This window comes from Electrona antarctica, assembly GCF_951216825.1.
Source record: "Electrona antarctica genome assembly, chromosome: 2".
NCBI lineage: Eukaryota > Metazoa > Chordata > Actinopteri > Myctophiformes > Myctophidae > Electrona > Electrona antarctica.
This window is the reverse complement of record NC_136807.1, coordinates 10,036,130-10,063,646: the sequence shown is the minus strand read 5'-3', so window position 1 is coordinate 10,063,646 and position 27,517 is coordinate 10,036,130. Positions and strand designations below refer to the sequence as shown.

The following is a 27,517-nucleotide window of genomic DNA, read 5'->3' as shown; positions in this document are numbered from 1 at the left end:
AATCCATCTGCAGAACATTGTGAGAAAGCCACTAAAGGGTCCTGTTTTCTTTTTTTTGTCTTTTTTGACAGAGCGAGGAGTGACTGACTGCATGTGACATCATAAGAAACTTGAGACCATCGTTTGGAGCAGCCCTCCCTCTTTAGTGCATTCTCCTCACATGTGCTCCCCTCTAGTTCTGGACCTAAAGCAACATCTCACAGTTATTATAGGATTTGCAAGCCCTTTGTTTTAGGACGACAAGGGTGCCTGCGACCCTGCGTTGAAGGTAGGTGAATCCATTTCTTTGTTGTGGCTGATACAGTACTTGCGCTGCCACGTGTTTTTTTAACAGTAGAGGACCTAATGTCAGAAGGGGAAAAGTACCGAGACTACAGTAGATCTGTTTTGGGCACCATCTGTGCTCTCTCAGTCAATACCCGCTCAGAAGATCCAACCTCACTGATCTACTTAGAAATTGAGCAGAGTAATTTGGTTAGTGGTCTTTTCTAGCTTCAGAGCAGTATAACATATACCTGTTCCTTGTAGAATCTTGTTTTCTTCACTTCAGATTTAGTTGCAATCTTTTTCTGCCTTGTTTTGTGGAATTTGGAAGACTCATTTGAGTTGGTGTTTAATGATTGATGATTTAATGGTCATGTAATAATGATAACTCCCATCATTATTTATATTGTCGGGGAGAGATCATTTAAAGTATAGGTAAAATGTTTCAAAGTTCTACATAATGTAAACTGGATTATATTTTGTAACCTATTCCTCCCTGGAAAGAAATCTTTGAAAGCTTCCCGAAACAAATGCAATGTGTCACTAAGAAAAACTATGGAACAAAAACACATAAAGGAAGTATAGCCTACAAAATTAATGTAGAAAATGCATGCATGATTATCTCGAGTTCTTGTATAGGTCTACAGATGCCACAGCAGTCTTCCAAATAATAACACTGAAAAGCGCTCAATCAATTGCATGTGTTGAAGTGACAGCATTACATAAGTTGTAACTCTATATGTTGAATTCTTGGAAAATGGGTCGGAGGGCGTTTTATGAAAGGGCCTCGTTTTCCCTCTTTTTCCTTCCAGAAACAAACTACAGTATGGTGTAAGTGTTCCTTCTTCCCCTACTCAGCCACTGGATAGAGGGATTCAGCTCACTTGTACGAATTCAACCGGTGTCAGTACTGACTCATAATGTAATAAATTAGGCACCTTTTATTACTTGAGACATATTTGAGAAGAGTTACAGTGGGTCATTTCAGGTTGCTTAGATGGCTAATCTGTTTTGAATGGAACTTTAAACTGCGACTATAATGGAGTGGTACTTTCCACTTTGAGTTGTTGTGGGCCGGAGAATGGAAGCACGTTTAACTTGCCACTCAAACAATGGATTTTACACCAGGGCTTCCTCTTGTACTGGTGGCGGATTTCCTAGCTGGACATATTGGGTTACAGCCCATCGTATGTCTGGAAGAGCACTCAGCACCGTGCAAGGATATCATGGCATGTGGCTTGACGTTTATGCAGTTTTTTGCCCTGATGTGTGTGACTGTCTAATAAGTTACATTCAGTGGTTCACACTCCCCATGCAGGCTCTTACTGCAAGTTTAGGCTTGTTCCCAGATCACCTATAGATAACAAAGACCCTGTTATAGGCCCTGTTATAAATGGGAACATTTCAACCACACACCACATGCACACACTCGCATGCACACACGCACGCACGCACACACACACACACACACACACACACACACACACACACACACACACATACACATGAATGATAGGCCGCTACACCATCACCACCACCACAGAAGCATACCAGATCAACCTTAACCTTTTATGTAAATAGTAAGCTCAATGGAGTAACAGATGGTTGAGGTTAAGTAAGGCGGTGCAATTACAATATTCTGTAAATTGTCAGACACTTTCACAACTTTAGAGGAAATATTTCTAGGATTGCTTTATCCATCATTTATGTTTTATGGGTAATCTCCACCCATACTGTATGTCTGTGCGATTAGGTCACAACAAATGGCAAGAATCTTTTGAGAAATACTGTTGCAGACCAATCTGCTGCAATCGATGTGACCTCTGTGTATTTGGAATATAGGTTTCAGCGGTGGTAAACACTTATTACAGCCATTTAGCTTTAGACAAAACATATGAGAGAGAGATGGAATATTCCCAAATAGGTGGGGCAAGCAAATGAGAGACCTAGACCAGTCTGTAAATTCAGTCATGTCCTAGAGAAAGTGTCAACAGATTATAGGAATAGTTAAATTGCCTCATAAATGGGAAAAACTCCCTCTTTCCCCCACAGACCCTCCCTCCCGTCCCTGTTTGCTTATGTTCACTCACTTGTCTCTCTTTGCCAGAGCGCTCCTGCTCCGTGTGTGCTATGACCAACCAATAATACAGTAATTGACCAATGATAACATCTGATTAATTGAGATAGTATAGTAGTAGTGCTTGATGATGGTGATCTGAGAGTAAAAACATCTATCAGAAAGACTTGCCAAGTGTTTTTTCCAGTAACGGTAAGTTTCTAAAAAGAGGACGTGATGTACCTCCATCACGTCGCAGGTTTTAATGTGCAGAATTAGGTCTTCATAGAATGTGAACTATTAATGCTCAGGTTATAGAGGTTTAAACTCCTCTGAAAGTACAATTGAACTGAAATTATCGCACACCTGAACCTTTGCACGGCAAACACGTCAGTTTTTACTCTTGCAGAGTTAAATGACCACTGAGGATTGTACTGTGTATAGTAGGGGTATGTTAGGATTGACTGAAACTAGATATTTCACAGTAAACATTGAAAGTTTAGTTTTGTTATATTTTCCCACGATTGCTTTCAAGCGTGATTTCCTCAGATGTTCCTGGTCGTTTCCCAAAAAGTTGAAAATAACTTCTAAAGCCTTTTATCCAAAAGTGGAACCACACTGAAAAAAACAAACATAGATTTGACTCTCTCAAAGTGACATGCAGTATTGACTCAAGCACAGGAAGCATGTGGCAGCTAAATGTGAAGTTTGGGAAGGTAATGCTTTTCAAACTAAGTTCTATTGCATCTGTCAACTTGGTGTTAAATCAATATGAAGGTCTCAGAAAAGAAAGACAAAAAATGTAGCCTTTTCCTTGGTGTAATGTATGTTTTAATTTGTCACTTTATTTTTTGGAGACATTTCCACTTTATTATACAGCACATTTGATGAATTGAACATGGTGGACCGGACCCTTTTGTAAACAAGTGTAATGCTTAATTGGGTCGTCCACTCACAGTTAACAGCCTTTGTATTGAGTTTGTGCTTGAAATGTACTGTAATTCTGCAAACTGTTAATACATATTTCAATCAATCAATCAATCATTGAACACAAGCAGCAGATAAGGTTGAGAGAAATTAGGTGACATATGCCACAAGGGTCATGAGACAGGTCTGAACCCACAATGTATTATATCGGGTCTTTTTCCGGCAATAATTGGTGATCGTGATCTGTTGTTTTCTATTAAAAATGTTTCAAAGTGGTTTGCGAAGAACATAAACCGATATGTAGTCTACATTCTCTGTATAAGATGCATGCAACAGTGATAATATTTACATCCCTGACAGAAAACTTTATAAGCATTTAGTTTAAAGTCAGACCAAAGATGAGGCAGCAAAATGACGAATATGTTGTACATGACGTCACGTCCATATAATGGTAGCTGTACAAAACGTCAATGCATGAGGAGACAGTTCAATTCTGTTTGTCTTGAGAGGTCAGCCGTAGTGCCTGCCAACTCTTATCAAGCCTTACTGTTGTCACTGTGCGCTACAAGGCTGAGAGGGCCAACAACTGCAGTGCTGGGAGTTGCGTGCAGCTGGTGAGCCTTGGCTATGCTCCAAGCTGTAGAGCCACGTATCCGATCCCAGGGGTTGGAGAGAAATATTCTGGCCCACCAGTACAAAAATAATTCCAACATCTCTCATATCACTGGCATTCTAAAACCACTGAGCGTGAGTGTCACCGGGTTCAGTTTTCAATGATTGAAAGTGTTGTGGTTGTAGCGTAGGCAGTGTAAAAGATAAATATGCTTCCTTTATCCACATTAAAGTTGTTGTTAACATGACCATTAAGTTAACAGTTTAATGGTCATGTCATCTGGAGCTTGTGTGTTTTGAGAGGGATGCAGGAGCTCACATGTGTGTGTGTGCGCACGCTCGCACGTGCGTGCGTGCGTGCCCCATAGCAACACGGCCCAACATAAACAATCCTAAAATGTATTTGACTCACAACATGGCATTTTCGTTCACCTCAGAGTCTTTCTCCTAATGTAACCCCTTGCGTTTCTCCTTTTCAGATTTGATGCCCTACATAACATTTTCAACTTTTTAGAGTTCCTTCGCTCTGTGAAGAGAGGAGCACTGTAACTTCCCACGCCTGTTTATCACCACAATAACACGTCCTTGTCAAGCCGTTAGAACTGAAGTATGGAACTGCAGAAGCTCTCCAATGGAAACCACCACCACGACTTCGCCCCTTTGGAAGAAGGGTATGTTGTGAAGACATTTATATTTATAAATTCCACAACTTAGTGCTATGAATGTATTATTTATTTATTGATTTAGTCTTACCTGCTTTTCCTGTCTCACACTCTAATAATATAATAATAACAAGATGAAAAGAACAGCTTTATAGAAAACAACATTTATTTGAAGCACTTCATATAAATACTGTTGCCATCTCTCCAGTCCTAAGACATGTTATGTTATTTAAATGTTACGATACGTTCAGTTTGCTTGAGAAATCAGATATGTTAAGCATTGAACTTCACTGCTTCTTCTATATTCCTCTCACAGTGTACCACCAGAAGAAGAAACGTTCTTACCACACAAGAGCGATGGAACGAAAAAAACACAGTTCACAGATGTGAGCATGAACCTGACATTATTATTACCATATTTATTACCTGTGCACAAATCTGACAGGCGATAACTGTAGGTATATATGATGGCCCTTTTGTTTTGCTTAATGTAATTTCCCAATTTGAGTTGGCCCCAAATTTATTTTTGAAAAATAATGCTGTTAATCATTTACCAACTCTGAGGTTGGGGTTTGGCTGCTGAGAAAGCTACTCTACGTGTATATCCCACATGGGTTACACTTGGGTTTGGACAGAAAATGTCAGGGTTTTGGTAAAGCAGCCGCAGAGTTTCAGACCCTGCTTATCATCGAAGTGAAGAAGACCCACAACTTCACACCAGATTAAAGTATAGCGTGGGAAACCAAAATGACTTTAATTGACACACAAACAATTCAGGATTTCAGTAGCTGTAGGCCAACGAGGACAAAGTGCATAATTGACAGACCAACCAAAACATATCCTGATATTTTAGTTTTATAGTTTTGCAGTTTATCTACGTCTGTTTCAATCTAACTTCACTTGCAATGTCACTTTGAACTGATGACCCTTTTGGTATCTTTAATCACTTAAGCCTATATCATACTTCACTGTGCGATGGTGTTGGGCAGCAAAAATTGCCGATCTACAAGCTCACATTTATGAACATGTTCGCCTATAATGATATAATGAAAGTGGTTAAGCACAAGTCTTCTCATATGAGCGACCTTAAAGGACCATACCAGCATCAAAGTCATCATCTATTCACAGTTGTTTCTATTAAAAGAATTGAAACAGTTGATTTTCATACCGTAATGAAATGAATGGAATCCAGTGGCTTCCTCAAAAATCTAACAGTAGCCAAATGCTTTGGTAAAATGGTCGGCAGTAATGTCAATATTTCATGAGCCATATTAGTCAATGGCCTAAACATACCAGACTGCCGGTATGGCCCTTTAAGAATTATATGACTACAAAATAATATCAGGCAAATACAGACTTGATTTGTGAATGTGTCTCTCAACACGCACTACTGTTACTGTTACTGAGGCTTTTAAAAAAAAAGGTGGCATTCCTGTTTTTTTGTCTTTGTGTCAGTTTGAAGGTAAAACCTCCTTCGGGATGTCTGCCTTTAACCTCAGCAACGCCATCATGGGCAGTGGGATCCTGGGGTTGTCGTACGCCATGTCAAACACGGGCATCGTCTTTTTCCTGTGAGTACCACTGTCCGCGCACGCACGCACACACACACACACACACACACACACACACACACACACACACACACACACACACACACACACACACACACACACACACACACGTGTAGGGTCTGACCGATTTTGGAGAGTCCTAGACCACCGATTACCGATATTTTTACTGGTGTTTTGTAAAAACAACAAAAAATAAAAAGAAATGAAAAAAGAGGAAAGAAAAAAGAGAAACATATTTGTAATACATTTAAAAAACATTAATTTGATTTGATTTGAGTTTACATTTGAGAACATTTAAATTGTATGCAAAGACATAAAAATAAATACTCAAATAACCACTTATAGAACCAGGTATATTCAAATATCACTTATTTTTTGTTTTGTTGTGATAATCCTCCCTACTATTAGTGTGTGCTGACCATATAAGGAGTTCCTCCCTGTCCCCAGTTAACCCCTGGGGTCAAAAAACCGTAGGTTTCATTTTTGGCTAGGTGGCCCAGCCTTCATCCAATCAGGATAGAGAGGGGCCTTCCGCCAATCATGATTGAGCGGAGGCGGGCCTTGGTGTGTGTGCTGTTGGCCTGTCGCGTCCCCCCCCCCACTGTAGAGCGTGCATGTGCACATCTTGTTACAGGGGCGGACCGGGGCACCCAAATCACTGAAATGTAGTCGATCTACAAGCTCACGATGCATTACGTTGTAACTCATTGTGAGGTTGTAAATCTGCTATCTTTGAAACATTGTGAAAAGCGAAACATTTCTCCTATAATGATTATGCCAAAAATAGGGGCGTCAGGTTAATTGGGACACATCGTATGTTGTCAAAAAAGTCAAATAATAGCCTATATATCGGCCAAACCAAACATCTACACGTGTGCACTGTGCAACAGCGTTTACAGAGAGACGAGCAAACATAGAGAAGACTGTTTGCTCGTGTTTTGACAAACATGCAATGTACCTCAGCACAGGACAACTGACAAACCAGTGCATTCACATTCATCAAGTTAAATATTACACACAACTTGGTCGAAGACGTTTTTGGAGGTTTTATTTGTTTGGTATCTGTGGCCCTAAAAATTGCAGGTCATTTTAGCTTGTTTTTACCCTTTAGTTATCATATCGTATACTGTATATATCATTATATCGTTATGACATCGCAATCATGCCAAGCTGAATTTTATTTTATTTTGTAAACAGAAATAAGATGAACAAATGTACAAACATTTAGCAAATGGCCATACAAAAACCCATACAAATAAACAATTATGAATTAAATCAAATTTGTGAACCAGGGACCACCATATTGGGAATATGGGCAAATATTAGTTTTTTTTTCTTGAGTTGCACAAAGTATTTTAGTCAGGTCATATTAATACAATCTGGGAATACATATTCTTACCAAGAATTTTCTTCACCAATGTGTTGGTAAGGGTGTCTACTAACATATCCCACATTGGTTTATATTCAACCACCATAGGGACATTTTTGACAGCTGCTGAAAGTTGGGGTACCATCAACAACCAATATATGGCAATAAACACTCAAATGCTTTTACCGTAAATTCTGGGAAATCTTGCAGCTCATCCAGAACTTCACAAAGGGATGCGTTTCATACATCTGCCTCTTGACAGAGGCCATGAGCTGATCCTCTTCTGTAGCCTCTTCCAATGTGATACTGATAATGATATCAATCATGTCTTTAATTCCTCTGTCCTCATATAAAACAAATACCAACCGTTTTGGTCTAAGCTTCTCCAAAATAAAATACAATGAAATAAAAATGGGGGGAGAGAGAAAACAAAAGTTAATTCATCTTAACTTCTCTACATTACTGGATGCATGCGGTCACTTGGTCAGGGATCACATACAATACCTTCATGGACCACCAGCTGAAAGCCCCTGATTTAAAACAAAACTGCATGAAGCCAAGTAGTTGTTTTGGCACACACCATGCAGGAGTTACAGTTCATGTACACAGCAGCAGGCGGGAGAGATGTCTACTGGCGCTCATGTTTTATCTCAGTGGTGGGAATCCTAGCACATGCCGGGGTTCTTCCAAAAAGGGATTTCAAGCTGTAAATACAGAGCAAACTGTCTGGATGCAAAAGAGGTTTAAATCCACTGTTGGCGTCTGGCCCATAGTCATCAGTTTCACTTATAACACATTAGAAGAATAAGCCTGTCAAATATAAGTTGATGTTAAAGCTGCTATAAGCAATAATATTATGTCAAAGTTTTAATGACCTTTTTTTATTTTTATTTGTATTCAGACAGCCAGCAATGGGTAGAACGCTCCCAAAAAAAAGTAGTCTCTGTGACACATCTATTCTAGGGGACACAATCTGCATTCAAAGATGTTCCTAGAAGCTTTGTGATTGGACGGGGAAAAAAACGGTCGCAATGACTAACCAATCAGGAAGTAGACAGGCAAATCAACCAATGACAAAGCTTCTAGGAAAATCTTTGAATGCAGATTGCGGCCCCTAGATGTGTCACAGAGACTAAACATTTTTTGGGAGTGTTCTACCCATTGCTGGCTGTCTGAATACCAAAAGAAAAAAAAAGGTCATTCAAATTTTGACATAATTTACTAATGCTTATAGCAGCTTTACTAAACATGGGTGACAATGTGGCATAGGTTTGTTTTAGGAATTACAACATCAGGTCATGATGCCTGTAATCGCAATGTGAACAATTTTGTGATTTGTGATGTTAATATTCACATAAAAGGATTATACTAGAATGATAGAATGAAGTAGAGAGCAAAAAACACCATTTTATTTAAACTCCAGTCGAGGTTATATATTTGGCTGCAGGCATAAAAGAATAAAAAGAAACCTCAGGAATGAGGAATAGCAAATGAAAGTCACTTAATTGAGGGTTGTGCCGAAAACAAATTTAAAAACAATTTTCAGTTAATGTGTCTTCGTTGCTTTGTGTTCCACAGGATTCTGTTGACATGTATTGCCCTCCTGTCAAGCTACTCTATTCACCTTCTCCTAAGCAGTGCTGGAGTTGTGGGTAAGACTTTTTCGTCATCTCAAAGGCAAATCCTTCCATAAAATAGAAACTATCAAAAAAGTCAACCAAAGAACACAACTTTTGTACATGCAGGATCTCCTCACTGGTCAGTAAGAATACATTTAAGATTCTATGAGGAGCACTCATTCAAGGTTTCTTTGACTATGCATGCACCTCATGGTACCATAACACCTAAGGCCCCCAAAACAGGGCTCCAGACATCCCAAAACAAACTGGTCAGGCTATTGCTTGGCCTACAACTCACCTTACCCCTGTTCATTTTGATAGGTTGGGGTGGCTAACCTCGTGTCACCAGGTTTTCCACCTCGGAGGAAAGCCTGGTCTGTGTTCCAAAATCGCCGTGTGAACCGGTCTGGAGCGGATGGTAATTTACGTCATGTTGTAGTCTTGTTTTGTAGTCATCAGGCAGGAAACCACAAGGTGGAATAAGAAGTACCCATTCATAGTCTGATTCCGCCTTGTGGATTCCTGCCAGATGACTACAAATCATTGACTACAACATGACGAAAGTTACTATCCGCTCCCGACCGGATCATAAACCCAAAATAGAATGCTGCCCAGGCTAGGCTTAGGGTAGAGTGGTAGGTGACAGAGTGCAGCAACTTGGTCTGGTCTACAAGATACACGACACCACAAAGACACCCAGTACGTATATCTGTCAAACTACTTCCTAAACGCCAATGCCGTCCACAATCACAACACCAGAGCTCCACTAATCACGTTCAACCCAGATTTGGCTCAAACAAGAGGTTAAATTAATTTCGCTACTATGCCACAAAAATGTTAGAATGGCCTAACAACAATCAGTCGTAAAGGAATGCAAATGCCTGCTCTCCTTCAACGCCGCTCTCAAAGAGCACTTACGGGTGGATGCAATTCGAAACTGGTTCCAGTAAAAGGACCCCCGCCCCCTACTCTACATATTTGTCTTTAGATTTCTAACCGTTTATATGATGTTTTACCATAATACTGTATATTTGTATGTCATTAAATGTTCTGATGAATTGAATATGAAGGACCCCAATGGAAACAAGCCAGTGGCTTTCTTGGGTTTTAAGTCCTCTTACTGTTAGTAGATCGTATAGAACTGTACTTTCCTGTGCTTTTTTCTGCAAACTGTTAATAAAGTATTAAATCAATCAATCAATCAATCAATCAATCAATCAATCGATCAATAAAAAAATAAAAAGTTCACTTTTGTTCACCATACACATACGCAGCAAAAATGTTGCAACATATGGAGTCATGGAGTGTTCACTTAAAAGATGGCAAAAGTTATTTTAATATTGAGTTAATTTAACCACTTTAAACTCTTAAACGTATACAAAATATGAATAAGTCATGCCACCTTATAACAAGTAAGACGCGTAAACGCGGGAAGCGAACGAAGCTGTTTGCTTCAGTTCAAGCTGTTTGTGGCAGTCTCACACACACACACACACACTGTATCGTTCCAATTTCAGTTGCCCTCTGGTGGCGGGCGGGTGGTGTTACAGCGTGACACACACACAGACACACAGACAGACAGACAGACATACAGTTTTGGCCAGCTTCTATAGTTAGTGCTCACTTCGTTCGCAATCACTTCGTTTGCAATGAGCATTACTGACGGCCAGTTAAATGAAGATAGGTTGAAAATGGGTGAAGTGGTTCTTTAACCCATTTAGGACTTAAAGACTTCTAAATCTCGAACTAAGTTTCCTGAAAAACGTTTTATTTGTTAAAAAATTACAAAAATGTTATGTTGCTATACTGTACATAGCAACTCCAGATTGTACTGTGAGATATATTCCAGTATTGCATTGCCATTGAGCTAACAGTCTGCTTTCTTACTGTTGTGCACAGGTATCCGAGCCTATGAGCAGTTGGGGTTTCGTGCTTTTGGACATCCAGGAAAAATCGTAGCTGCTGTCGTTATTACTCTTCATAACATCGGTGGTAGGTCCTAATTGTTCTTAATTATTATCTAGAGAGGCCATTTTAAAATGCCTGAGGTCCTGTGTCCAGCTTTTGGTGTATGTAACCCAATTTTTGTCCCAATTTTTGTATAAACACAAATATTGCGTAGCACAAACATTGATGACGAAGGTGAGGACGCAAATTGTGATTGCCTGGAATGAGATGATGTATGATGATGTACGATGATAAGAGCTCCCCTCACTTCACACAGGGTTTTCTTTAGTACTATTAAGTCAATACAATAGTTACAAAGGTGGATGCACAACTAAGGTCACATTCTCATTGAGAATGCATAAACTATAGCCCAGCCCTACACAGTGAAATCTATGGTGTTAAAATTATAACGTCACACGTGCATGTGTCGTGCCGTCAGGGACTGGACCTCTCTCTCTCTCACACTCGCTCTCTCTCTCTCACTATACGCACACAGCCACGCACTGTTCTTTTGGGCATGGAGGCACAGCGCTGAGCGCATTGAGAACAGAATGTTTATCGAGATGAAAGTCCCTACTCCCCAGTCCCCACACAGTGACAGCACTCCATGTTTACACACAGAGACAGACAGAATATTCTGTAGGCTACACTGCAGTGTTTTTATGTGTTTCCTTGAGCAATTGATAAATGTACTCGTCCTCATTTCGACCAGGGCTTCAGTCTCCTCATTCGACCACGTCTATCCTTTATAGCTCTATGTGTCTATGATCTATCCACGGTAACGGGACATCTTTGCGCTGCGTAAAATATGCCTTCTCCGTCTCAAACTGTGTTAGCTCCTCACCCGCCACATTGTTTGCTTCATTTCCTTTATTTGCTGCGGATTGCATTCCCACCTGCACCGAATCGTAATCAAGTGCGATTGGAAGCAAAGCGAAACCCCCGTTTTTGGTCAAAGTAGAATGCGGTTCTTTGATGCGCATTAGGATTCGAATGAGCCTTCACACCGTTTTAATCGCAGTAATAGTAACAATAGTAATAGTAACAAAATACACACAATATACATGTGTAGTACAATGTACAATATATACAGTACATACTCAAAATGCATGGAGGTACATCCTTGGCCTACTGCCAGCATGCACAAGAAATGTGGTCCTGATTGGTTGGCTTATCTGGAGTCTAATCTGTCAGTTTAGACACCGGATATAAGCAAAGAAACACACAGATCTTCTTCTAGATCTAGAGAGCTCTGCCTTCTCATCCAACTGATGATTCAGGATGATTCTTCGTCCAAGGGTTTGTGGTCTCGCGTTAATTATGCTACTTTAATATACAACAGGTTCAAGCTGGTATAACCTGCTGCTATTTAATATGATTTTATACCTGCCTCTCTGTATGAAGTTCATTGTCTCCACCAGGCCGAAGAAATGGAGAGAGTATTTTTTCACTCCGTCCGTCCTTGTGTACGTTTGTCCGTCCGTCCGTGTGTCCGTCTGTGGACAGCTAATCTCTAGCACCGTTGGCTTGATCGCAGCTCTGAGTCACACTCCCTGGATGCCAGAGCTGAACCTCTGCCCCACATTTTTCACATGGGCCTGTTATAGCGCCACCAGGAGGCAGATAGAGATGCTATAGGGATTCCAAATGTGCATTGTTTGATAGTCAGTTATAATAGTACTGGGCCCTGTATATAGTGCAGTGAAAGAGACATGGCTTGGTTTAAATGTAGGTGAAAGTTCGATCACTTTCAGACAAGAAGTCTATGATCACTCGTTCAATCTACGTGGTAACATAGCACTGGTGAGAAGAGTCAGTGTCTGAGGTTCAAGTCAGTCTGATGGCAAAGAGCTAAACAAAACATGTCTGCCAACAGCCAGTGTTTCAGTAGAACGGTCCGTAATTTCCTTTTAGTACAAGTTAGCAATTACTGTGCAAGACAACTGAGACCTATGCATTTCTCTGTTGAACTCAAATTATATGTTTTCGTTAAACTCTACGAGATGATGATTTAACGCTGGTTTGAGAATTGTTTGTTTATGTCCTCCGGACCATACTGCTTCTTTATTCGTGCTGTGCTTCACAGTTACACTTGTTAATACTTGGGAGCTATCCAGTTTAACCACAGGTCTTGTTGCTGTTGACCGCTGTTTAGCTCAACTGGAGCTGTTGGTGATACATTTACCAACACACTCTTATGTAAATATCAGCACATGTGCTATTTTGGATAAACAAATATGTAGAAATGTTAGTTAGAAGAAAGAGGGCTTGAGTGAAAGAGGGCGAAGATGCAATTTATAGTCATGACTTCTTAAACCCTCTAAGCTTAGTGAAAGCTAGCCATGGTTCACATGACGCTCATGATAATCATGACAGTCATGTTTCAGGGCTAAGTGAAAGCCTGATTTTGAACTGCATGTATAGGCCTACTTCTCTGCTTTTGTTTCCTTGATGTCTTACACTGTGAGCTTATAGATGTCTAGTGAATGAGGCTTTGTGGTTCAAGTGGTTAATCACCGCATCCTTCATGACCTACATTTAGCCTTTGTGACTTTTAACATAAACACTGGAAGGTTGCACATTAAACGCCTGGATGTTAATTGAACTCAGAGAGTGCATGTAACAGTAACTAAATGGACCCATATGGTTGCATTTGTAGAATGTCTGAGTTCAATTAAATACCCACGCATAGTGTCTGACCTTGACAATAGTAGTTGCTGAGTCACTTTGGTTGCCCCTAACCTTTAGGATATTGACACTGGAGATGTTTGGATGATGGTCACTGGTCAATGGTCATTGTAAAAAATGTATGATGACAAACCAAAACTGTGTTATGAACTGACGTAATAATTGTAACAATATTAATTTAACCATCAATCTTCTGTTCTTGAGAATACCCTTGTTGAATGTTATAGTTATAGTATGTGAAGAAATGACACAGAATGAACACTGTTGCTTAAATCATTACAAAGTTCATTTTTTCTAAACGGAAATTTATCTTCCTCCTTCACAGCTATGTCCAGTTACCTCTTCATTGTGAAATATGAGTTACCATTGGTCATCCAGGCCTTTCTTGGCCAGACATCACCCTCTGAGTAAGTACTGGTGGCAGCTTCTGGTGGCCACACACACACAGCCTACAACACAGACAGACAGACAGACAGAGAGACTGCAGCTCCAATGCGCATGCATGTCCATATGCACGGGACAAAAGACACATGTCACATAATGTGCCATGTTTTTGTGAATGCGAAGCAGCCAGAACAACGTTTCTTCATGAATACGAGAGCTGCTCTTGCCTTGCCTTGTGTTTTCCGAGCTGGGAATGATCAAAAATAGACATTTATATCTACTGTGTGGAGAGAAAAAAACTGATCAATCCATTGCATTGATAGCTTGTAGATCAGTTCTCTTCAGCAAGCGATACTGTCATACAAGGCATGCAAGGCCATTGATTATGACCAGTAGTAACATTGCCCTCCGTGATCATTAAACCAATAATAGTTGGTCAAATATTAACCATCCCTATCCTCAGTCTCACCCACCACCTCTGAGCTATTGCCATTGGGCCGTGCCTCCTCGTACATGATCATGCTGTGACTTACAGTAGCACTTAGCAGTGGTGTAAAGTAACCAAGTACATTTACTCAAGTACTGTACAATTTTGAGTATAATGAGTCCAATGTTGTTATTATTTAGTCACAGACACCCTTAACCACGTTCACTTTTACTTAAATAAACATTGCACATTGCACAAGCTCACATGGCAAACTAACTATAGCCTTGAAATAGTACAATAATGTGAAAAATACTAGCATTATTCATTCTAACATTGTGTGTGTGTGTGTGTGTGTGTGTGTGTGTGTGTGTGTGTGTGTGTGTGTGTGTGTGTGTGTGTGTGTGTGTGTGTGTGTGTGTGTGTGCGTGTGCGTGTACGTGCGCGTGTGTGTGTGCGCGTGTGTGTGTTTTATTGTCTGGTGTCCTGTGCATAGTGACTGGTTCATGAATGGAAATTACCTCATCGTCATTGTCAGCGCGGGCATCATCCTCCCCCTAGCGCTGATGAAACACTTGGGTATGTCAACGACCTCGGTTCCACTTTCAGTCACACTATAGTCTTAATACTGAACAATTTCTGCACTCTTTGGGCCCTATCTTAATCTTACACCCGGCAAGTGCAGCGCAAGAATTGGTTTACAACAGACACAGTTTTCATTTTCACACCCAGTTTGGCAGATTGCTATCTGAGGTACATTCAGAAAAGTGAAGAAGCGATTGTGCAATAGGCCAGCCCTGCAGCTTCTCTTAAATCCAGTGCAGTGACAACACAGATATTTCCACTCTATTTAGAGAGCACATTATTCTAAGTATAGCCTATATGCATGCCTAAATTCGCAATACACACACTCTTCCTTGCAATCAAAATCCATCCAAATTCAAAACAACACTCACATTAAATGATGTAGAGATGACATTGCTGAGAGACTCAGCATTGAGGTTGAAAGGAGTATGCATAATATAGGCCAGGGCATATTATGCAATATTGCATCAGCCGAGTGCGTGTTGCCACCAGCTATTTTGCCGTGCTACGGTGCTGGTAGGTTAGCCTACCAAAAGCGTCTTGCTTTATTTCTCCCAGATAACACGATGTCGAATAAAATAATTTTGCTGGACACACATCCAATGCATTCGCTCCCTGTGCCATAAATCAGCTATAGGGCCCTTTGAAATCGCCCACTCCTAAAGTTGGGCGAGATTGATCTTTGTTGCACTTGCGACTTAAAGCATGCCCGTAGTTCTGTACTTTGAAATGCAAATGTTACTAAATTAAAAAGTTTTAATTATACTGAAATCAAAACTTAATTGATAAATTAAGTTTTATAGATTAGAAGTAGAACATCTGTTACACATGTAGATGATGATTATCTCAAGATATTGCAAATCAGTTGTACAGCAAACGGACTGGACAGGATAAATATCTGAATATAAAACCATTTGCAAATGTGATGATCCACTTGGTCCTTATTTACTAGTCCTTTTATATGTAAGCTACACACATCTCTTAGGTGAGTTAGGGTCTGAGGGGACTGTCTGTTTGCAATCTGCAGGGTACCTGGGCTACACCAGTGGCTTCTCCCTCATGTGCATGGTCTTCTTCCTGTCCTCGGTGAGTCCGTATCACCTGATGTTTTCCACGTTCTTTGGGTTCAATTAATGACAAGGCATGAGCGACAATATAGTGAGTGTGCAAGTAAGTAAGTAAGTAGGTCAGAGGGGCTTATTGATGTTAGAGCCTGATGGCTCTAACATCTCAAGTGACATTCTGACATTGAGAACGTGCTGTCATCACTGCATGCCATGAGAGAACCCTGCTGGTAGTGCTGACATGTTAGACAGCATCAGCAAACGGTTAAGAATTGCATCCTATTTGTCACATTTCCAATTCCAAAGTGCTTAATATAGAGAGTTTGCCATAATTAAATTGACGGCCTTTGCTGCTTGTCACCCCCACATCATATGTATAAAAAAGGCTTGGAAGGATAAAAATAAAGTATTCACTGGTCAAAACAGGCAGAATAAGCATACTTCCTGTTCTGAGTAAATTAATGGCAAAAGTAGTTTTTAAAAAATTCAAGAATATTTGAACAATAACAACAAACTGATCACTAGTTCCCAGCATGCTTTATAGGCAAGGTCATTCTACTGCTCTAGCTCAGTTAACTGATGACTGGATGAGATGACACAAATGGACATCTGATTTTTGCACTGCATTTGATGTCATAGAACATAGACCATGACATAATGATATCTAAACTAGGAAAGTATGGATTTAGTAGTTTGGCACTTGATTGGATGATGAGCTACTTATCAGAGAGATCACAGAGAGTGTTTTGTAATGGTAGCCTATCAGAACGTAAGTATAATAACTGTGGAGTTCCTCAAGGAAGCTGCTTAGGTCCTTTACTTTTTTTTTTTTTTTTTTTTAAATGATCTCCCTTGTGTAACACCAATTTGGTGATACAACTTTGTACAGTACCTTGAATGAGTTGGTAGCTTTAACTTTAAATCAGTATCAAGAAAGGGTGTCTTACTGGGTGAAAAATAACAAACTAACACTGAATGTTGGCAAGACAAGAAGTAAAGTATTGCACCATGAAGGCATATGCCTATTGGTGACCCTCAGCTGCATCTATCAATGTCAGGTATATGAAAACTAAACTGCTTGGTGTTTTATAGGACAGTGAATTGTCATGGGCTGATCACATTGATAGCATTGTAACTAAAATGGAAAGAGGCATAGTCATGGTCAGGAAGTGCTCCACCTACTTGACATCCTCAGTTATGAGTCAAGGTATACCGTCCTTGGTTTTAGATCACCTTCATCATTGTCCTGTCATATGGTCAGCGGCAACTAAAGACAGACCTAAACAACTAGTTCAGAACCGAGCTGCCAGACTGGCAGTTCATTGTTCTACACGCACATTATTGAAAATATGCATGTAATGATTATCTGTCAAACACAAACTGCAATGTAGTGTCCTCATGTTTTTTAGAAACATAATTTTAAATCAAACACCAGATTATTTTTAAAACAGTTATTAAATCAAGCAACAGACATAATTATTACACCAGAAATGCCAGCCATGGTCATTTAACTACTCCAAAAACTAACCTCCTTAAACAAACTCAATATCATTCTGGAACGTGTTACCACCACACATTCATTATCTTTCAAGTATGCTCCATTGCTCTAAAGACATACTTGTTACAGCTGAGCACATGACCAGAATCTTATTCTTATTATGTTGTATTTAATTTTGTAGAATATATTGTAATTATGTATTCTCATGGATTAAATTTTGCAGAATGTATTGTAATTATGTATTTTCATGTGTTTATTTAATTAGCTGTCAGCTAATCCAGGATCCATTCAATAATAAACAATGAACAATCTCTTCTCTTTACTCTCGTTACCCACCACAGGTCATCTACAAGAGGTTCAAGATCACTTGTCCCCTTGAGGCCTTTGCCAACTCCTCCGCTAATAGCACCATCCCGGATGACATGTGCGAGCCCAAATTGTTCACCATCAACCAAGAGGTGACGTCCGACTTAAGAACCACAACCACAAAATGATCATGTAATGTAATCCATTAAGACCTGAGACCAGATTCTACAACATGTCTTCCAAATCTATGTTTCTTTATCAGTGGTTCTCAAACTATTTCATGTCAAGGACACCCATAATATGTATTTGGCCGCAGACCCCCATCTGAAAATATTATTAGGCTATATGTTCCAGGGACCCCAAGGAGCAAAGATTTGAGTTAAAAACGTTCGCTGGGAAAGAATATATATTCAAAGATTTGCACACATTTTCACGATTTTTCTAAAATAGCTCAATGCGCTCAAGTGCATTCGGTGCCGCGTTATGAGCTTGTAGATCTGCTATTTTTCAACAGCTAAAGTATAAAATAATGGTTAATGTTGTTAAACACAGATGCGTTCCAGGTTGCATGGGGTAAAGTCTGAATTGTTCATTTAGGGTCAGTCCAGTCCAGTGTGCGCTGTGTCTCACCACACATGGTCAGGAGCTATTTGCAGTAGGGGCTCCGGTCATTTAATATGCTAAAGTTATAGCTTCATGCATCGTGTTACCAGTGTTGTGGTGCTACTTTTAGAAGTGGGGGGGACGCCCCATAAGACACGTGCGCGCACACATGCACGCGCATTTGCGTGCATGCGCAACACGCACTGATACGCACTATAACATGCAGACGTATAGCCTATTTAGAAACAGGGTTTACAATGCTTAATCGTATCCATAAAAGTCAAAAAAACATATTTTTGCCCAAAAATAAATGTAACCTTGAGAGAAGCCCTCCCACTACACCCCTGTGTGTTACACAGGAGCAAGCCACTTGACCATTTGCAACCGAAGAGCGTTCTGTGTTCCCTCAAAGCATTGCTTGAATTACGTCACGTGAATGTGCACCATGCGGCTAAATTTAGTTCTCTTCTCCTTGGTTGCAGACGGCGTACACCATCCCCATCTTGGCGTTCGCATTTGTGTGCCACCCGGAAGTGCTTCCCATCTACACTGAACTGCGCAAGTAAATGGCAGACTAATGTAATACTGTGAAACCCATCATGTCACAAAAAATACACACTATTCATAAGCAGTGGTTTCCAAATGGTGTGCCGAGGTGCACTGGTGCTGTGAGACAATCCGGGTATTGTAAAAAAAAAAAAAAAAAAAAAAAAAAAATAGAAGTCCACACACTGTAACTTTGTAAAGCTGTACTAAGTTACAGTACAGTGACTATTTTTTATATTGCCTTATAACTTTGTTGGTTCTGCACCTGCCATCTAGTGGATGTGCCAGTTCTATTCTTTGTTTAGACAATCCACGTGTGCCTTGGGGGTTTTGTGAGTACCACACATTGTTATTATAATATATACAATGATACAAACAAGTTGTGAATTAATTGTTTAACTTACCATATCAGTACTTTGTGCACTAATTTCCCAATTACATACCCTAATATATTTTACCCGTGTATGCCAATGTTGAGCATGTCATTATAGGTGAATTATTTTTAATTTAAATACTTTTCCCCCCACAAGTTTCAGACTTATTAGCAGATTTAACAGATCTAAAAGCTCAAGCTTGAGAGCTTGTAGATCGGCTGTTCACTATGAATATAGGTGTGCCGTTTGAAAATCACTGCATTCATTTGATGCCTTTGGAAGAAGGACTATGTGATTCTATCTATATTGATTTGCCAATTAACAACATAATTGCTAATCCATTTGTAGCCTAATATTTCATTTTAACACCCACAACACCAGAGGGAGTGCAACGAACCATGTACAACCCAGATTCGGCACAAACAAGGGACTAAATTCTTTTCGCTCCTATGCCACCAAAATGTGGAACGCCCTACCAACAGTCATTAAGACATGCGAATCCCTTGACTCCTTCAAAACCGCTCTCAAAGGGCACCTACGGATGGCTGCAATTCGAAACTGGCCCCCGTAAAATCTGAATCCCCCCCCAACGCCCCCCCCCCCCCCCACACCTTTTCCCCTCACTGTATATGTTTCTTTTCCCTTTTTACCTCCATTATGATGAATTCCTGTTCTGTTCTTTGTCTATATAGAAGTGTCTATTTGTACGTCTCTAAATGTTTTGATGAATTGAACATGGTGGACCCTGTTGTAAACAAGTGTAATGCTTAATTGGGTCGTCCACTCACAGTTAACAGCCTTTGTATTGTAGTTTGTGCTTGAAATGTACTGTAATTCTGCAAACTGTTAATACAATTTTCAATCAATCAATCAAAAACCAGAAACGCTAAAATATGTCATTTTTATTTACACCAGGGCCTCATTCAGTGTCATGTGTTACGATGAGTTTCTCTAAAACCTGTAGGACAAGAAAACACCTTTTACTTTCTCATTTGTCAGCACTACTTCTCAGTGTTTCTGTGACTATAGCGTCATGGACACCATTATTTTCTGAAAGAATGGTGGAATCATAGCCAGTAATAATGCTTGGATTGTCTCACTGGAATAACATAAAGGAGATGGGATAGTTGTATGTTGAACTCATTTGCATGTTGTACACTGTGAATCTAGCATTGTTCTCTACATATCACTGTGAAATCAACACCAAATAACACTACTTTTCCCCCCTCAACTAAAGCCCGACCAAGAGGAGAATGCAGAACATTGGCAACCTCTCCATTTTAGCCATGTTCATCATGTACCTCCTCACTGGCATCTTTGGCTACCTGACCTTCTATGGTAACAGCACGCCATTACTAAACATCAACTTTAAGATATAAAAGTAATTGATGTTACATGGAATTGTGTTACAGCATAATAGTGTGTTTGTTTGATTTTCTGATTTGTATCTTTATTGATCTTGAAGAATACATGTCACATCATGTACCATACATCTGACCCACCATAGTCAAAAGGATAACGCAAAAAAAGAACAGCTTACAATGTGTATGAGGTCATGTATAGTGTGGTGCTCATGAGTGTGTGTGTGTGTGTGTGTGTGCGTGTGCGTGTGCGTGTGCGTGCGTGCGTGCGTGCGTGCGTGCGTGCGTGCGTGCGTGCGTACAGGATATACCGAGGCAGAGCTCCTGCACATGTACAGCAAAGTGGACCCCCTGGACACATTGATTCTGTGCGTGCGTCTGGCTGTACTGGTGGCGGTCACCCTGACTGTTCCTGTCGTCCTGTTTCCCGTAAGAATCTTCTCTGCACGGTTCACCTTGTTCAATTAAAAGTAGTAAAACATAAAGCAGCTTTTTGCTAGTGTTCATTAAATGTTATTTTAGACCAATCTTTGCATGGTAGAGTATTTTAATTCTGGGACACAGAAGACAATCCACACACCAAATAGGTCCCAAAGGATTTACGTTTTTTCTATCTGCTAGACTTTAGAAGATTTAAAATCCCTTTATTCCTTCCTTGACCCCCTTTTTTTCTCTCTCAAATTATTCATTAATACCAATTCCCTGATTTCCACATATCTTGTCTTGTCACTGCTGACCCCTACTGGTTGGTCTTCATACCGGTTGGGTGTAGGGAATAGGGAATAGGGATGGTATTGAAACCATTTCTACTCCAGACCAGTACACATGGAATGGGCTACAGTATGCACACAGAATAACTCTTCCTACTTCTGGGACGCTTCCCTACTTCCTTCACAGGTGTTACCGATGATACTAATTAAGGCTCTGTTCCATTTAGTGTGCACTGTGCAGTGGTTCTCAAACGTTTTAATTTCAAGGACCCCCATATCTCTCAGAGTTACACATTTGGAACCCACTCAAGGACACTGAGTGTGTTTCCAGTGAGCCAACACGCACAATAGCAGCACCCTGTCTCCGTTTGACGAGAATGGAACAGAGCCTTCATTAGTATCATCGTTAAGACCTATAAGTACGGAACTTGTTGAAGTAGGGAAGGGGCCCAAGTTCTTTCCAAAATGGCGTGTCACGTGTGACAGTGTGCATAGAGCCCATTCCCTGCCACTTTCTGTCACCTGCCACTGCTGCCAGTTAAGAGCTTCACCGGGTCCTCCTGACGTTGCACATGCGGCCCTGTTTCTCATACTGTAGTTCAGGGCCCCTGTTGACCGGGGCCCTTCAAGAATAGTGATGTCGCTAGACAGACAGTGCAGCAACAAAGAATGTCAGAATGCCCTCCCCACCCACCACTTCCTTCCTACAAACATGGCCAGTTGTGTTTGTTTGGAACACCTGACCATGCATGAAGCACTGCAGAGTATTCCCTATAGTCTCCACAGTGGTGGGCAGGAACTTTAGCCCTGCACCACACCCGAGCTCCCCTAAAAGTATTTTTAACAGGACCTATTTTCTTTTCTTCAACGTCACAATTGTATTATTATTTTTATCCAGCACCCTTCCAATTTGGTTTTGAGATGTGCATGTCTTTCTATTCTATTTGAGACTTTGTATAGCTCTGTGTACTTGACTTTGGTTGGTAATTAATTTCCTTATTCCTGGCTGCTATTATAACCCATTTTGGGCGGGAACCCCTTTTGGTGTTTCAAGCATTCTGTTATACTTTAGCTATTGAAAAATAGCAGATCTACAAGCTCATCTATGAACTTGTAGGTCTGTTATTTTTGAAAGATCGTAAAAATGCGGCACAAATCTTTGAATAGGTATATATTCTTTCAGAGCGAACGTTTTTTTTATTTCGACGTCAGGCCCAATAGAAGGGAACATTTTATTGATGTCCCATAGCAGCATTTGTCGGCGACATGTAATGTATGTCTGTTTATCCCAGATTCGACGAGCAATTCTCCAACTCCTGTTCCCAGAGAAGCCCTTCCACTGGGTCCGTCACGTCGCCATTGCCGTGTGTCTGCTGTTCACTGTCAATCTGCTCGTCATCCTCTGTCCCACAATTCGTGACATCTTTGGCATCATTGGTGAGAAACCCCATGCTATAAGGTTGCACAGCAAAAGGGAATGATATGATTTACAACATGCTTTAGCCTAAGCACTTAAGTTAAGACCTATATGTTTACTATACATTATACAACCTCACAAAGCATCGGCAGGTTGGCAGGTTGCTTTGGGGTCACCCTAAAAACAGTAGTGTTTTGCCTTCTGCTAAAAACGCATGACAGATTGATCATAATGTGTGGTTGAGGAAGGGCTGATTTGGGGGTGTTAAAGCCCCCCCCCCCCTTTTCCCCAGTCATTAATGCCAGTAAATTGCCTGCTGGAACAATGTATGGTCTCTGCTCTACATCTAACATGTCTTGAAACTGTTGAGAATGTTGTGATTTGGCACTTTAATACAATTGGATTGAATTGAATTGACCATTTTAATCCTACTGAACCTATATTTGGGCAGATTCTCTTACATTTTCAAATTCTTTTCAAAATTAGCTAAAATAGAAGATCCACAGTACAAGATCAGAGCTTGTAGATCTGTATAGGGCTTAAAGTGGTTAAGGAAATGTGAACCCCTCTGTTTGTTTTACAAATTGAACCCTGTACTTTACATTGTTGACGACCATTTCCCAAAGCGCAGCTCCAAATTGGACCCTGGCCTGTACTTGACATTGTTGACGACTATTTTCCAAAGCCACTTGTGGGTTTGTTTGATGTTTGAGGAGGAGGGAGAAGCCACTGGATTCCATTCATATCAGTTTATCTTTGTTTTCCTTTCTCCAAAGTTAGTTACATTATCATTAGCCTCGATACCCAGGCTTTCATTTTCGTAGGGGCAAAAAATGAAACATTATCATTGGATTTAAAAAATGTTAGTGTGAATTTAATCTGTGGCAGCATCCAATCAAACACAGGTAAATGTTTTAGCGACTTGCAGAGCTGATCAATGATCAGACTTTCTAGACTAGTCACGTGGTCTAGTGGCGAGATTTTCATGATTGGCTGGCCTCTACGCCAATGGGAGACTAGCCCTTTACGGCCAATGGGACACTAAGCCCGCTCTCCTCTCCCCACCGCACCATGACTAGAAGCTGCAAACGCGACTACAGAAAGCCTCACTACGGTACAATATGCAAGAGAATGGAATGCAGGCTGATATATAATGACTTGAGTCATTGCTTGTTTTTGAACCAATCACGTTGCTTATACAGGGTCATGTGGACACCAGTAGGAAGATTAGGTGTTGTTATGCACCAGCTAATTGGGATCCTAATTATAAAACTCTATAGAACTCTATGTGAGTGGGCTGGGTCGTGGCTATCTCTCACTCCTGACATCTACCCAGTGGCCCCTGACTGGTGCATGGATTCCGAACCAGTGTGGATAGGGTGACCAGATGTCCCCCTTTGGGAATGACCAGACAGTAGAACCAGTGTGGATAGGGTGACCAGATGTCCCCCTTTGGGAATGACCAGACAGTAGAACCAGTGTGGATAGGGTGACCAGATGTCCCCCTTTGGGAATGACCAGACAGTAGCGTCAAGAGGCGTCCAGAAAGCGCCTAGAACAGGCGTCTCCTCCGGGTTTTTAAACAGCTGGTGGATGGAAATGACACTAGTGCGCGGCATCAACTTGTAGCATGGGCAAAAAAAACGGAAACGCTTTGCGTGGGACAGTCCCTCATCTCCAAGACTTTGCAGGTGTCCTACACATTGAGACCCTAGCTTGTGGCTTGTCTCTTTTCCTGCAAGATGTATTTTTAAGCCTGAAATATCACCTAGGCTACAGTACGGCAATACCACCCATGACCAAGATTTTAATTTTAAAACAAAATGTGAGATGCCAGAGGGGTTTAATAACAAAATGATAGGCAATATTAGGCCTATGGTTGCATATCATATCAAGGCATTTAAATAGCAATACTAAGCAATAAGTTGCTTAACCCCGTCCCGCCCACACAAGCGATACTTCCCTCTGTCCCTACTGTCCCTCAAATTAGCAGTTTGGATCTGGTCACCCTAAGTGTGGACAAATCATGTTATATCTTATATCTTAACTCTATATTAGTCATAAGTCACCCTACTACCGGGAGGGTGAGAATTAAAAGGCAATAGCTCTGGTTAATTACATTTGGAGTTAATGTAAACAAACGTAAGTGGTCTTTGTTTGTACGTCGATGAGGCATAGATGACCATGATGGCAGTATATATACGGCCCTTAACATCTTCCTGCTCTGTGTGTACAGGCGCCACCACTGCTCCTAGTCTGATCTTCATCCTCCCAAGTCTCTTCTACATCCGCATTGTTCCTATTGAACAAGAGCCCATGACCTCAAGACCAAAGATCCAGGTAAGATTAATCTGTCCCTGATTGTACTCTACTGTATAATCCTACTGGGTTTCACTCAAGATCAATGTTTTGACCGCCTTTGCCGCGTGTTACTCCCCATCTCTCTCCCCCTTTCCTGTCTGACTACTGTTCCCTATCAGTGTGTGTGCGTGCGTGCGTGCGTGCGTGCGCGCGTGCGTGCGCGCGTGCGTGCGCGCGTGCGTGCGTGGTTCGGTTGGACCAGCAATTGTCCAGAACAGAAAATGCCTGTCTGTGTGTCTAATAATAGTTTGACAGCTCCTCTTCTTCTCTGGATTTATAGGCTGCCATTTTCTGTTCTCTGGGCTTCGTCTTCATGGCCATGAGCCTGACCTTCATCGGGCTTGACTGGACGAGTGGGGAGAAACGAAGTATCGGCCATTAAACCGTGTCAATCAACAGTTGGGGTCCCAAAGCTGAATAGAAAGACCACACAGCTGTGGCCCTCCTTCTCCCCACGCCCCATATGTCCCCCCCGCCCCCCCCCCCCTCCCCCTGGAATCGGGAGCAAGATCCAACTTACGTTGAAAGGCTCGATCCACAATGTCCAGGGGCTAAGAACGTTCCCCCCTCCGAATCAGGTGAAAAGGACATGCTACCCTTCCATGGAGGCAGGCCAGAAGTCTAGGAGGAATCCAGTGGCGTCCGTCCGACCAGGATGACGCACTTCACACAGATTGCTCACAGCGTGTGCCGTAATTATACCTGAGGAGTCAAGAGGGACATGCTGTCCATGGGAGGCCCAGAACCACTAACATGACTGCCAATCAATTAATGGAGTGAATGAATGAGGGTTATATGGTATACAGCCAAATCTAATGAAAAAGAAGGATCGGAGTGGGCAATGAGTACCACAGACGAAAAACAGTCTAAGTCCAAATTTCAGACTGACCCCTCCACGAAAAGGCCTCGTTGTCCTGAACCCTTATCTATCATTTATATATTATGGATCAATAGTGTGGACTTAGACTGTTATTCGTCTGTGGTACTCAATTGTTCTGATGGAAAGAAATTGGATTACATTACATGGATCACATTTCAAATCTCCATCTAAAACAATTTTGCTCGTGACGAGTCGACGGTGAAGATCTTAATTAGCTTTTGGTGAGTTTCTATAAATGCTTTAAAAACAGTATTCACAAATTCACTATATTTTTTTATATTCCTGCTGCCCAGAGAGTTGTATTTGGTTTACGTAATTAAGATTTGTGGAAAAATTAAGCAGTCTTTTATCATTGGCACTTGAGCACCAAAACAAAGCATGAATGAGATGGATTTTCTTTTATTTATATTCTATCATATTGCTTGACGCAAGCCAATAATCCTGTTTTACTGGCTGTAATGGAGTAGTACGTCGGTTTCAGAAAGCAGCTAAATTAAACATGCTTTGCTTCGTTTAGCATTTTATCCGTTTCTTTTCTTTTCTTTTCCTTTACTTTTTTTCCATGCCAAACTGACAAATAGCAATATCAGTGATTGTTAGAGTGGTTTCTACAGCATTTGACAAACTGGAAAAATGAAGCTGCCTAAAGCCAAAGCATTGCAATAAGTGTATACAACTGTGAACCAACATTACATTTTGTGTAATGCAATTCATTCATGTGTTCCTTTTTGACATCACCTGTTGATGTTTTGTAATATAGATAAAAAATAAATGGTTTCATAGCTTTTTTTTTTTTAAATACATGCGATTGCCATGTACAAACCTACATCATGTCTATTATAGCCTGTTATACGGGTGGGAACTAGCATACGGTATACAGTACTGAAAGCATAGGGCAGTCAGGGGCCATGTATGGTTTTAAATGAAAGGGATATTTAACTTTCAAACATGTTTGGGGTCATTTTAACTTCTACTCCAGCTTTTGTGAGCACCCTAGACGTTTTCAATTTCTTTTATTGTTTTATTGAGGGGCCGATATCCAGCTTTTGGTGTGTGTAACCCAAAGTTTGTCCCAACACAAACATTACATTCCATTGACAATGAATGGACAATTTTGAGTGTTTGTGTAAACACAAACATTGCGTAACACAAACATTGAAGGTGGTGAGGACGCAAATTCTGATTGGCCGGAATGAGATGGGTGTGTTCTTTTTTATTTCATTTTCCAAAAGAAATACATGAAAAGCGTAATTCACGCATTAGAAGACAATATCAACCAGCAGAACCAA

General features: G+C 40.8%; 1 protein-coding gene across 2 annotated transcripts; it reads left to right on the top strand.

Annotated features, from left to right (window-relative positions):
• Positions 1-27,013, top strand: slc38a5b (solute carrier family 38 member 5b). 2 transcript variants are annotated; one of them, XM_079528124.1, is made up of 16 exons: positions 1-19; positions 4,339-4,530; positions 4,838-4,907; positions 5,977-6,092; positions 9,040-9,113; positions 10,980-11,072; positions 14,041-14,122; positions 15,020-15,102; positions 16,136-16,194; positions 18,012-18,128; positions 19,062-19,141; positions 20,737-20,837; positions 21,165-21,289; positions 22,863-23,007; positions 25,224-25,327; positions 25,629-27,013. In XM_079528124.1, the coding sequence occupies exons 2-16, from the start codon at positions 4,469-4,471 to the stop codon at positions 25,728-25,730; spliced, it is 1,413 nt and encodes a 470-aa protein (XP_079384250.1). In that variant the 5' UTR covers positions 1-19; positions 4,339-4,468; the 3' UTR covers positions 25,731-27,013. The 2 variants fall into 2 exon arrangements, with proteins under 2 accessions (XP_079384250.1, XP_079384249.1); XM_079528123.1 differs by lacking the exon at positions 1-19 and adding an exon at positions 2,397-2,533.
• Positions 27,014-27,517: the final 504 nt, after the last annotated feature.

Coding starts and splice junctions, on each gene's coding strand:
- slc38a5b (XM_079528124.1), top strand. CDS start 4,469: ATGGAACTGCAGAAGCTCTCCAATGGAAACCACCACCACGACTTCGCC. Junction 4,531..4,837: donor TTCGCCCCTTTGGAAGAAGG/GTATGTTGTGAA, acceptor TTCCTCTCACAG/TGTACCACCAGAAGAAGAAA. Junction 18,129..19,061: donor TGTTCACCATCAACCAAGAG/GTGACGTCCGAC, acceptor CCTTGGTTGCAG/ACGGCGTACACCATCCCCAT.